Here is a 13,180-nt window from a genome sequence, read left to right on the forward strand (position 1 = left end):
AGGGGTGGCGGGAATTGAGTATGAGAATTGTAAAAAGGTAAAACGACTATATTGCCACTAATGAGAAAGGCAGAGAAGAGGAGTAAACAAGAATATTTTTATATATTGACATTTATTCCCAACTTACTCTATCCAACATATCAAACAAGAGATTGTCAATATAAATTTCTACAATTTTCGCAATAACAAATCTCAATCCTTGTCCACTCTCGATTCACCTTCTATTCCCACATACCAAACACCCATGAAGGCATTGAGCCGAATGAGCTTATTTGGACCTTTAAAAAAAATACACATGGTCTTGTTCTATACTTCCATTAGACTCTCCTTGGAATTGTCCAATAAGTTTGGTTTAGTTCAATTTAGATCAAGTTACAATAAGTCCAGTTTAGATTCAATTAATACGAATTCAGTTTAGTCTAGGTATAATAAGTTCAGTTCTAATTATCTCTAGCTTTAATATTAGAAAATTATCCAATTAAGGTATAACCTTTTACATATTATCTAAAATTATATTAATACAAGATTAAATAAATATGTTGCGAAAAAATTTCAAACATCATTTCATTAAAGAATAATAATTGTACTCTTTGTTGGCCAAATAGGCACATACGCCCCATTTGTGTCATCCTTGATCCTTCCGGTGGGAGGTTTAACTGTTTAAGGGTGTTAAGGGCAATAAAAGTATAAAACCCCTTTGTTGTTCTAACTAACGTATCACTGAACCCAAAAACAATGGGGTTAGGCACTAAAATGAAGGTAGATCTGTGTATCATCTTCGTCTCAATTGCTCTTTTGTCTTCCCCTGTTTTTTCCGATCTAATTATCTCCAAGGTTGATCGTCGCGTAAGTCTCCATTTCTCACTCTCTCTTCTCCTAATTTTTCATGTTTATTTTGAATTTCTGGGTTTTTTCTGTATGTATTTCAATTTACTAATTGGGGGCATTTTCTTTCGAGAACATAGGAATTTCTGATCTGGGTTTCAAATATATTGTAATTAGATACGGATTGAATCTAGGTGTTAGCTTATGAATGTTGTTTATGCATATGGGTATGCAAATATTTGTTTATCATCTCTAAGAAAATGCAGGGAATTTGTGTTGATCACTTGTTTCTTATATTTGAGGGTTTTTGGGTTAATGTCAAAGGAAATTGATGAGTTTTCGGTGTGATGAGGTGCGCTGCGAATCGGGTTTACTGTTTTTGATGCCTAGAAGTTGCATTTTGAATTCCCACTTCCTGTAATTTGATGGGATGGATTTGATTTCTTAGAGGGGTTTAAAAGTAACGATGACACTTTGCATTTGTTTCTTTTAATTTTTTTTTTTTTTTAACTTTGTGCCTTTTCTTTGTTTTTGTGGCTGAGTTTTGATATTTTTCTTTGAAGTTTTACTGAAAGTATACTTGTTATGTTGATGCAGATTGATTTGACATCCCACATTGTGCGCATTACCTCTACTATTAAGGTGACTATGCTTTCTCTCTCTCCTTTGGCATCAATATGTTATGCAACACACACAACTTTCGTCTGGCTGAGACCTAGCATGCACGAGAGTAGGAGAGACTGCAATGAAGTTATTTTAGCGAAAAAACTAGGAACTTTTAAGACCTATTTTCTTTAGTAGCATCGAGGGTCGGCTATTTTAGTCTTTATATGAATTTAAGTGGCTCTTGACTACTCATGAACACACTCTAGCCATATTAGTTGTGATTTTCATTTAGGTTCATTTGGTTTGTATTAACATGTGAAGTCAACTAGTCAAGCAATGTCCTGCCAATTTCTTGACAATCCTTGTAGCTTCCCTTCAGATTTTCCGTGCTGAAAAGAACTCAGGAAGCTTAATCCAGCTCCCAAATTTGATAATGTTCATATTGCATAATCCATATCTACCGAGAAAATCTTTTTAAGTTGATGTATCTAAATGCTGTGAATGAAGTGCTAAATATGCATTTATTGCTGCTACAATAGTATGAACGACACACAAACTGTATTATGTTTAGCAGAGCTTTAATCAGTCGATTTTGGCTAATTTGTCTCCTTAGCATAGGAAATTAAATTTCTTGTAGGTCAAGATACCGGTTTTTATGCAATCAAGCCTTAAAGGCTTTGCATGAATAAGCTTACCTTTCTAAAGAGCTTGTATTTAGGTTCAGATTTCATGCATAGCTTTGGATTGATTGTAACTATGCATGTGGTTTAGCCTTATGTTAATTCATCTACCAACTCCTCAAGTCCAGCAGCTACTGCTTTTTGGCTAATTACTATGGAAAAACTTCTCTAGAAATTCTTATCTTAATTCTATTACTATGCTGCATAGGTGGAGAATGAAGGAAATGAACCAGTTTCAGACTTTGTGGTTGCCTTCCCTGATAAGCAGTCAAAACATTTGGCCTTTCTATCAGCTAATCACAATGAAGGCAAAGGGAAGAAAAAAAGCCATGGAGCTAGTCTCCCTGTAAAGTCTGTTCAATCTGAGGGGATGCCTAAATCTTTGACATCCTATTCTATATCTCTACTTAAAAAACTTGTGAAGGGAGAAAGCTTAACTTTGGAAGTTTTAGCTGTGTTTGCTCATTTCTTGAAGCCGTTCCCAGAAGAAGTTTCCCAGGGTGACTTTCAGCTTGTTGTATTTCAGGATAGTGCATATTATCTATCCCCATATGCAGTTAGGGTCCAGACTGTTATTGTTAAACTGCCTGATGCAAGAGTTGAATCTTATACCAAACTAGAAAACAGCAAAGCTCAAGGTTCTGAGATAAAGTATGGACCATATGAAAACCAATCCCCTTTCTCGTATTCCCCGATTGTTGTTCATTTTGAATACAACAAGCCATATGCAGTTGCCCAAAAATTAGTGCGTGAAATAGAAATTTCTCACTGGGGCAATGTACAAATCACTGAGCATTATAACCTTGTCCATGGAGGTGCCGTTCTCAAGGGAGAATTTTCCAGGTTTGTTCCTTTTTCACAATACTTATTAAGTTTGTTCGCAGCACACTTGTCATGCACTTAATATTATGTTCCTTCCATTGTTTTTATATGAAGGCTTGATCACCAAATGACTTCACATACAAAAGGCGCTTCAGCATTTAGCAGACTATTGGCTAAACTACCCCCAAGGGCACATTCAGTCTACTTTCGGGATGAAATTGGCAACATTTCCACTTCTAATTTGCGGAGTGATTTGAAAAAGGTGAACTTTTTCTTTTGAATACCGTGCTAGAATGTTTGTTATGTCAAATTGTTTAATCTTTCTTTCTACATGCAGACTGAGCTAGAAATTGAACCGAGGTATCCTCTGCTTGGCGGCTGGAAAACATTTTTCACCTTTGGATATGGCTTGCCACTGAAGGATTACTTATTTGAGGCTGAAGAAAAGCGTTTTGTTGATATCTCTTTTGGAAGCCCTATTGACGAGCTGGTAGTCGATGAGCTTGTTGTGAAGGTATTACTTTAGTTGGGTTCAGTGCGAACCTCCTGTTCTTGTACTTCATACATGTTCTCACATTGGAGTAGTAGCATGCATATGATCTTCTGCACTTTATTTGATTAGAGTATGTAAGTGCAAGCTTTCTGACCTCACGTGTCACTCTCTCAGAGTTGATATGGCAGGCAAGAAATAATAAGGGGTACTGGAATCATGTTATTCTAAGTATTTCCAATACTGTTGATCAGGTAAAGTACATTGTAAAGCACAGAATTACACAAATTATAGGTAAGAAAGTTTGTAAAAAGGATAGAGAGTGGACTGTAAATTTGTAATGAGGAATTTTGTAGTGTGTTGTTGTTTTTAGGCTTGCTGTGAGCCTATGCGAGTCTCCAAGTTAGCATAAAGAGTCTCTCCTAGAGGGTTTGTTTGTGCTTCCCTACCTATGGGGTTGATTGTTTGTCCGATTTGGTGAATATATGTTTACATTTTACCAAAAAAAAAAACTGCCTGAGAAGAACAACGGTTAGCTTCATATTCTAATTATCTACGGTGCAATATGGTAGCATATAAAAGGGTAAGCTTGTCTTGTTGGTAACATCTGTCGTAGTTTAGAAACTTAGAATAGCCCCCTAAAAATAAAGATTAGCATATTATAGAAGTGTAAGCTTGTGAATCTCATCTGTGAGAGTTAGGATAGCCCACAAAATTGAATATTAGCTGCAGATTGTAATTCCAAAATCTAGTAGTAATGTATTAAGGTTCTACTGTGTTTTTTGTTTGTGGAACACTGTATAATTTGAGTCAATATCTTGATTTAATCAAGCTGGAAATGCTTGTTATGCTTAATACTGACTGCGCTTACTACTGACCCAAGACATACTCTGTAACTGTGTGTGTACTCATAGGTCTTTAGAACGGGAGGTTTAGTTGGTAGCTACTAGCTAGTCTCATTAGGGCGTGAAATAGAGACCTCTTGGCAATAGGATGCATGATCTCCATATTGCAGTCTATGGGTTGTTAGATGCCTACACTTGACAATAAAATCTTCCTTTTAAAGAGTAGTCAAGTTTGCCATCCATGTCATAAGTTGCTGTAATATATGAAATAATGAGGAAAGTTTTTACAATTTTGAAACTTTTTCTTTGATTATGTAGTCTTGTAAAGCATTAAAGGTTGTGTATTCAGAACTTTCACACAAATTTAATGGTCTGCAGGTTGTTTTGCCAGAGGGGTCAAGTGATTTGTCAGTTTCTGTTCCATTTTCAGTGGAACAATTGGAAGAGGTTCGAAGTTAATATTGCACGATAGAATTTTTTGCTCTCAGGTTATATGTTTTAATATTTCTGAACATGGATTAATTTTTCAATCAGACCAAACTAAGTCACCTGGATATAAGTGGTCGCCCAGTGGTGGTGCTGCGGAAGACCAATGCAGTTCCGGAGCATAATCAACATTTCCAGGTATAATTTTCACGCCTTCAGATGCCTAGTTTAGTTCACAAATCTGCAAACAAAAGATTATATCTCTGATTGAGAATAATGTTTACCAATAATTATATCTCTTTTAGTCTCATATAACGTATGCTGTGTGTCATGATTCTCAGGTGTACTACAAGTTCAACTGTTTGTCCTTGCTGAGAGAGCCGCTGATGTTGATTTCAGGATTTTTCTTCCTTTTTGTTGCTTGTATTGCCTACTCCCATGCCGACTTTTCAATTTCCAAATCATCTGCCTCGTATTTGGCAAAACTACAGTGGGATGAGGTGAGTGTATATTGTGCCATTTGTGTGAACTCATAATTTCGAGGAGGCAATCTTCTTATTCATGCTTGCTATTTGGCTACTAATATATAGGTGCTAAGCATAATCCAGCAACTTGAGAACATAATCAATCGATGTTTAACAATCCATGAAAAACTAGAGGCATCATTGAGTGAATTGTCTAGAACCGGCAATGTCCAAGCTTGTAAAGCAGCCCGAAAAGCAGCTGACAGCTTACTCAAAGAGCTTTCAAAAGAGTTGAAGCCCTTGCTTACGACTTTACAGTCGTCTCCACAAGCAGCTCAAATCTTTCCTAAGGTTTGTTTATTATGTTATTCTCATTTTCTTTGCCAATATTCCACTTTTGATCAGTTAAGGTGGTGCATCTTCAAACTAAGTGTGCACCGTGACAATTTAAGATTGATAGAATCGTATTTGGCTATTTTTGTTTATGCAGGTGGAGGAACTTGTTGCAAAGGAACGAGAATTGCAAGAAAGGTTAATTACGAAACATTCAATTGTGGTAGACTGTTACGAAAAGAAGGTGAGTGGTCGGGAAATAGAAAACCGGGTTGCCCCTCATCAACAAAAGATTACAGCCTTAAAGCATGAAGTTGATGACCTTCTTGAGTACATGGATGAAATCTGATTAGTTAGTCATCTTATGCTATACACTTGTCCAATTTTGTACTCTCTGAGGCTTTAATGTATGAAGATTACAATAACATAAATTTTGTACTCGGATCTTTCCTTCTTCCTTCACTCTTGATTAATCAAACTAATTATTGGCTCAGGTTAGTTGTAGGTAATTTGATGATTGATCTTTATCAAATTTATGAAATGAGTATAAGGTTGAGATTATAATTATTACAGTACAATAGTTTGAGACAAATTCTTGTAAGTGAAGTTTAACGCAAATTTTGGTTAACCATCTTAGCAAAAATTATGTTTTAGAGTCGTTTAATTGATTAGTTGAAAAGTGAAATTTTTTCAATTCTCGATCTATAAAAAAAATTTCAATTCTCGATCTATAAAAAAAATTTCAATTGATTAAAGAGTATTGTTTTTAAATATTACTTGTATGTTTTTTAATGACTTATTATCATAAGTTGCGTAATTGAAGTTATGATTAAAGATCTAATATCAATAAACTTGAGGTCATGGTTTCAATTATTGGCCTTTAGCGACGAGATTTCCCGTCATTAATAGTACAATTTCTTGTAGTTTATTCTACGTACGCGATGCGTGTAAATATTTCAAAAAATCTGATTTGATAGGTATGCAACTGCAAGTAATGTTTCCACGTTTCTAAAGTTTCTTAACAATTTCAATTTTAAAGTGTAAGGGATATCGGTATCTTACGTGGACACCTAAGTGCTCATGAGTTGACTTGTATAATAGAGATAATACTCATTTAATTTAGATTTAGTATATATATATATATATATATATATATATATATATATATATATAAGGGAGTTTTTTTGAAGAGCATTCAGAGTGCCACATAGGATTTCCACGTCACCAAATTAGATTAAAAAGATTAAGGAAAATGATAAGTCAAAGTAAATCTATCTATAGATTATACTAAAAGAGAGGAAATCAATGTGGTGATGACAAATGTCATTCAATGATTGACCTCTCTTTTAAATTAATTAATTAATATATAATTGTTTTGTCATATTTAACTTATTGTATTTTATGGTAACAATAACTAATATGGAATAATAGATAAAGAATTAAAAGAATCATCATTATTTAGCAATATTTTTTCTAACTTATATAGATCATTAGCATTTGGCATTATTTATTTAATGAATAGAGCATTTAGCATCACGTTCTCAAACGCAAAACATAAGTTGAGAATGTGTGATATATCTGAAGGAAATAATGCCCTTGGTCCAAGTATGCATTCAATGTTAAGTCTAATAAATGCGGTTCATTATTAATTAATTATGCAAGTTAATAATTCAGTGATATCAAGTGAACTGTATGCCTAGCTAGAGGTCGCTTCAGTTCAAGTGGAATTAATAATATTAATCCACAGCTTACTCTTGACTGAACCCGTAGGATCACACAAATAGTACGTGAACGGATCAAGTATTTAAGTTAATTAAATACTCCATTTATGTATATTCGGAATCGACGGATCTCAGTTCCAGTGGGAGCTGAAATCGTCAGAAGGCAAATTATGAATACTCCGGAAACGATGATATTGCCGGAAACGGAAATATGGATCGTAACGGAAATATAAATATTATCCAAGTCGTAGATGTTGCCGGAAATGGAAACATGGTACGTATCGGAAAATATTATTGGAAATGGAAATATTACCGGAATCGGAAATATTGCCGGAAACAGAAATATTTCCGGAATCAGAAATATTATCGGAATCGGAAATAAATTCCGGAATCGGAAATATTAAATATTTGTTCGAAACGGAAATATTAAATATTGTTCAAATCGAAAATGAATTCCAGATTCGGAAAACGAATCGGAAGCGCGACGTACGAAATAAACATCGGACGAGCTTGCTAGATGCAAGGCCCAGCACGAAGCTAGGCCCGCGCCTAGCGAAGCCCCCCGCGCAAATGCAGCAAGCGAGCAACAGCAGCCCGCCAAGCAAGCAGGCCCAGCCGAGCACGAAGCAAGGTCAGGCCCAGCGAGCAAGGCAAGGCCAGCAGTAGCAGCGCCCTTGCAATGGGCCGCGTGACTGCCTGTTGGGCTGAGCCGCGCGCACAGCACGCCCCTTCGTGGGCTGTGCGTGTGTGTGTGTTCGTGCAACGCTTAGGATTATCCGATTAACTGTTTTCCTAAATCCACGAGAGTTAGTTGTTTGATTAAACACTTAATTCAAAAGATTAATTTTAATAGAATTCTAATCGAATTAGTAAATTGAATCCTAGTGGAAATTTAATTCCAATATTTCCTCCCTATAAATAGGTGATACATAATCACAATTTATAACACATCAATCACAAGTATTCATATAGTTTAAGATTAAACTAACTTAATAATTTGCCAATATAATTAAGTTTCGAATAACATAAAACCTTAGACTATATTCTAGTTAATTGAATCTAAGGCGGATCCGAACGTGCTGTGGACTATCTACGGAGGGACGACACTTGGAGTCCTAAACTTGTTCTTGTTCGGTTCGGGAGCAGCTAGGGAAGGCACGCGACACATGTATGTATCATAGATTCTGCTAATTGACTATGTGGCAATTAATTTGGATTCCTGGCTTTATGGTTTTTCCGCATGAAATATATGTTTTATATTTGTCATAACCTAACAGTGATATCACAAGCCTCTAATTAATTCCATAATCAATTATAGTTAACATGGTTAAATTTTATAAATTTGCATTGAATTAAAGGGGTGATTAATTTTGTTGTATGTAATTAATTGCAAATTCGTGCGATTATTTAATTATATGTTCGCAGGATTTTCGGCAGTTTAATCAATAATGGTCGGAATCGTATAATTTTATAGTGAATTTCGCATGTAAACGACGTTTTAAAATTTTGACTAATATCAAAGATTTGATGCCGAAGCTAGAATTCCCAAATTCGAAGCGTAACTTTGACTTTTCGGAGGTTTTAGTTTTTCGAACGCAAAATTTATAATTTTTATGATGTTAAATTAAATATTTGCGAATCTTGTATGTAAATCTTGAATCTGTGATTGACATACTGTATATGTTTAACAATTTTAAAGCCTAAACTTGTTAATTATACAACCTAATTTGTAATTGTACTTAATTTGTTGAAATTCGAATAATTTAGAATTTGATTTGATTTTCATAATTAATTAGCAATTTAATTAGGATCATATGATTAAAAACAACCATAAAATTTGTTGAAATTTAAAAGTTTTAAAATTTTATGACCTAGATTTGAATCCATGAAATTAAAAGTAATCAGAAATTAATTTGGATAATAAATTTTCGATTTTTTCGCCTAAATTTATGAAATTAATATGAGTTATTAATTTGTCAATAAATTTGAAATATAAAAGTTTTAATTTTTTATGATATTCGTTCACAATCTTGCACGCACGAAGCAATGGAAGCTAAGTGTTACCCTTAAGGGGTGTTGTAAAGTGCGGGCATGCGACGACGAGCAAGGGAGCTCGTCGCCCATGCGGTACGATGCATCGAGCAAGGCATGGCACATGCGCGCGGGGGGCAACCCTGCTGTGCGCTATGTGCTATGTGCACGTGGGCGGATAGGCGAGAGCACACTACAAAAAAACGCGGCACATTGTGACGCTTTTTGGGACAAATTGCGACGCTCTAAAGTGTCGCTATTTCACATAGCGACGCTTCGGGAGAGAGTCGCTATTTTCATTGCCGCTATTTACCGACGCTTTAGAGAGTCACAATTTGCAAAATATCGATGTATTTCGTCGCCGCTATTTGAAATATAGGGACTCTATAGATAGTCGCAATATTTAGACTGTAAAAAGCGTCACTATTTGCACGCATATAGACACATTTATCCGCCACTATAAACCATATAGAGACGCTTTAGACACCCGAAATATTTAGACTCTTATAAGAGTCCCCATACGTTTATTTTCGTGCGAGTTCTCCTTATTCCCTCCAAAATAATTTAGACCCTTTAAAGCGTCACAATTTGCATCATATTATTTTTCATATATACATAATAATTTAGACACTTTGGAGCGTCACAATTTGCATTATATTTTTTTCATATATATATATATATATATATATATATATATATATATATATATATATATATATATATATATATATATATATCAATTAATCTAAAATCATGAATTATCTATAAAAAATGTATATCGACCATAGATAACATAATCAAATACAAGTATTAACTTACTACGTACATTATCTTAAAGCAATATATATAAACGTCATGCTATGATTCATATATACTTAGCGATAACGTAGTAAATTTAGAAAAAGTGATAAAAATCATCTATATATTAAATTAATTCGCAGAGTCTAGTCAAACTGAAATAAAAGCGACATTTTAAAATAAAAATAACTTTCTAACTAGCATTATCATTTTTTCTACAAGATAATCCAAAACTAAATAAAAACAACTTCATGGCTACGAACAAACTAATTACCAAGTAAACCTATCTTTATGCTAGCTTAGCTTCAAGATAACTTCATCTCTTGATCTACATTTTACTATTAGCACTTGAATCATCAATAATCTGCAAAGAAAATTTAATGTCAAATATATATGAAATATGATGAACATTCCATAAAATTAAGGGAAAATTAACAGTCATCGTTGTGGAATTTTCAAATGTCAGCTGATTCAATAACCAAAGACGATATAACACAATAGTAAAAGTAGAATCGGTAGTAATGGAAATTTTACGGGAGAAGGCAAACCTCCGCAGGTGTCAGATCCCTTCCTGATGAACATGGAATGGAAATCTGAAATATAAAAATAAAGAAGGAAAGATGACCGTTTGTGACACAAACATAAAGAAAATCATCTCAAATAATCGACATACATTATTTGGAGATCCAATTCAGTAAAGAATCGGCATACATTATGCCCTTGTTCGAGAATCATGATAATTTGTGAAAAATGTAGCTTCAGCCGTGTCCAACACAGACATAGTGTATTAGAGGTCCAACTCCGCCAATTTCCTCATACTTAAACAGTTCTGCATGTCTAAGATAATACCACACATTACCATGTCTGATAAGTGATAATCCTAGCCAGCTGACAAAGTGTTTCTTCAATTTAGACAAGAGCACCAACGTCTAATACAGGGATCTAACCTCTGCCATTCTCCATAAATTTTACCTATATTCATGATGCTCATACACATGTCCTGATTACCCGACTAACTTAGCTACCAAGGCACAAGAGCACAACATAGGCATGTTTCTAGGAAAACAACACTGGCAATGTTCTCAAATTTGGTAACTTCAACACTTTGAGCAGTCATATCCATACCACCCATAATCATGTTCCAATACCCTGACTGTTAGTCAAACAAAGCAAAACTTCGATTCGACATGTTCTCACTTGACATCATAAAATTCGCCAAGCAAACATATTTTTGAACATAAGAATAACTTATTTAACCAGCTAAAAACAGATCCAATTACAAAACAATCACCCTTTAGAAGCGCGCACTACTGGAAGCCAGTTTCTGTATACAACATAAACTCGATTCTCCCAAAAAAGATCGAAACTTTGATAGAGTGCATGTAAGATATGTGCAGGGAGCTTAACAGAGGTGAGACACATTCCATGTTTGATTTTTATACAAGCATTAAGGGTCAACGATTCTCCCCCCTCCCTTAAAGACCCCCTGATGAGACTTCTAAGAGATCCCAAAACCAACCAGTTGTCATGCCAAATAGATGTTTTGTACCCATTCTCTGCTCCCCAATGAATAGAATTCTAGAATACAGACGAAGTTGAGCCCTTATTACCTATCGTTATCACCAAGTGGTTGAATACAGACCAAGTTGAATGTCATGCCTTTTCTGATCAAGTTCATTTCAAATGTATTATTTTATTTTTGTTCTTTAGTTTGTGATACATTGGTTTCTTTGTTGCGTCTTGTTTAACCATCTTGTTTACACCTGCATGTTCTGGCATAAATTTTTTCAATTCATTTGGTTGATTGAGATTGACAGTATTTATAAAATTGGACAAACATCGGACATCCATTGATATTGGAATAATATTTTAATACTATTGCACCTAATCACCTACAGCCTAGATGCATAGTTTTTACTCACGTACGATGATAGCCGTGTTATGTGTGCATCTGTATTGGTTTGACCTTTTTTAGTGTGCAAGGGTATGAGGCAAACATTGATGTACAGTGAGCAAGGGTATGAATGTCGGCAATGTGATCGATTGGGTTGGGTGGTGGATGGACTGTTTGAAGGAGGATGAGAAAAATATGGCGGCAATGCTTACATGGATGTGTTGGAATGATCGCAATGCGGTGTTGTATGGCAGCTTACCCAAGTGCCCGAGTGAGACAGTAGCTGCAACAGCTTGTGCCTTGCAAGCATTTGAGCAGGCTGTACAGGAGGGTACTGGTGCAAGGCGAAGGGGAGGGGTAGAGGAGGATAGTGGGAGTGGGGATGGAAGAATGCAGATCATACATCGTAATGAAGTTACTTGGAGTCCACCTGCTGCAGGGGTCTTGAAGATTAATGTTGACGGGGCTATATTTAAAGATGTAGGGGCTGGGATGGGGGTGATAATTAGAGATGAGGAGGGGGCTGTTGTGTGAGCTGCGTGCCTACAGGTAGCACATCAGTGGGAAGTCAGTATAGTAGAAGCAAAATCAATTGTTCTTGGATTAAAGTTGGCTATACAATGTGGGGCAAGGGATGTAGTGGTAGAAAGTGACTGTTTAAAGGTCATTAAATTGGTAAATGGGGAGATAAGAGATGGCCTTTATTTGGGAATGATTGGCAGGGAAATTCGTGAGATAGCTAGCTTGTTTGACTCAATTAGCTTTGTTCATGTTTATAGAGAGGGGGATGCCCGAGTATAGTAGAGGATATTGTTGCTACTGATTTCTGCTTAATTAATAATGATAACTAATGGCCGGTGCCGTTTTCCTCAAAAAAAAGGGTATGAAAGTTAGGCACCTAGAACAGCAACAAGTAGATATGTAGATGGCTAGAAATTATTTCTCAAATAGCAGTTTCTGCAACAGCTGCCCTGCTTTTTAAAATCATTACCAACACTATCTTAACCTTAACATACTGATAAACATGAGAAAGGAAAACCCGTCTACAAAGGCTACAACAGGTGGATAACAGCCCCAATATCTTCTACTTCTGTCTAGTTTTCCCCCCTAATACGTTCTGTAAGGATAAATCATAGATGATAGCTCTAGACTCAGTTGAAAAGTGTTTCTTCAATAAACGATGTGTTGCTCATACAATACTATGATCCTCAACACAAGTAACAGTAAACAAGACAAATAGAAAGA

At 35.4% G+C, this 13,180-nt stretch overlaps 1 protein-coding gene across 1 annotated transcript; it reads left to right on the forward strand.

Moving 5' to 3' along the window:
* Positions 1-566: 566 nt before the first annotated feature.
* LOC110789802 (dolichyl-diphosphooligosaccharide--protein glycosyltransferase subunit 1A) lies at positions 567-5,984 on the forward strand. The gene is made up of 10 exons (XM_021994504.2): positions 567-846; positions 1,423-1,467; positions 2,320-2,954; positions 3,048-3,195; positions 3,271-3,447; positions 4,647-4,715; positions 4,803-4,892; positions 5,036-5,194; positions 5,285-5,509; positions 5,649-5,984. The coding sequence occupies exons 1-10, from the start codon at positions 736-738 to the stop codon at positions 5,838-5,840; spliced, it is 1,851 nt and encodes a 616-aa protein (XP_021850196.1). The 5' UTR covers positions 567-735; the 3' UTR covers positions 5,841-5,984.
* The last annotated feature ends 7,196 nt before the right edge of the window (positions 5,985-13,180 follow it).

This window comes from Spinacia oleracea, chromosome 5 (genome assembly GCF_020520425.1).
Source record: "Spinacia oleracea cultivar Varoflay chromosome 5, BTI_SOV_V1, whole genome shotgun sequence".
Taxonomy (NCBI): Eukaryota; Viridiplantae; Streptophyta; class Magnoliopsida; order Caryophyllales; family Amaranthaceae; genus Spinacia; species Spinacia oleracea.

Excerpts from the sequence above, each read along its gene's own strand:
- LOC110789802 (XM_021994504.2), top strand. The coding sequence starts at position 736 with ATGGGGTTAGGCACTAAAATGAAGGTAGATCTGTGTATCATCTTCGTC. Across the intron at positions 847-1,422 it reads TCTCCAAGGTTGATCGTCGC|ATTGATTTGACATCCCACAT; the intron begins GTAAGTCTCCAT and ends ATGTTGATGCAG. Across the intron at positions 4,716-4,802 it reads CAGTGGAACAATTGGAAGAG|ACCAAACTAAGTCACCTGGA; the intron begins GTTCGAAGTTAA and ends TTTTTCAATCAG.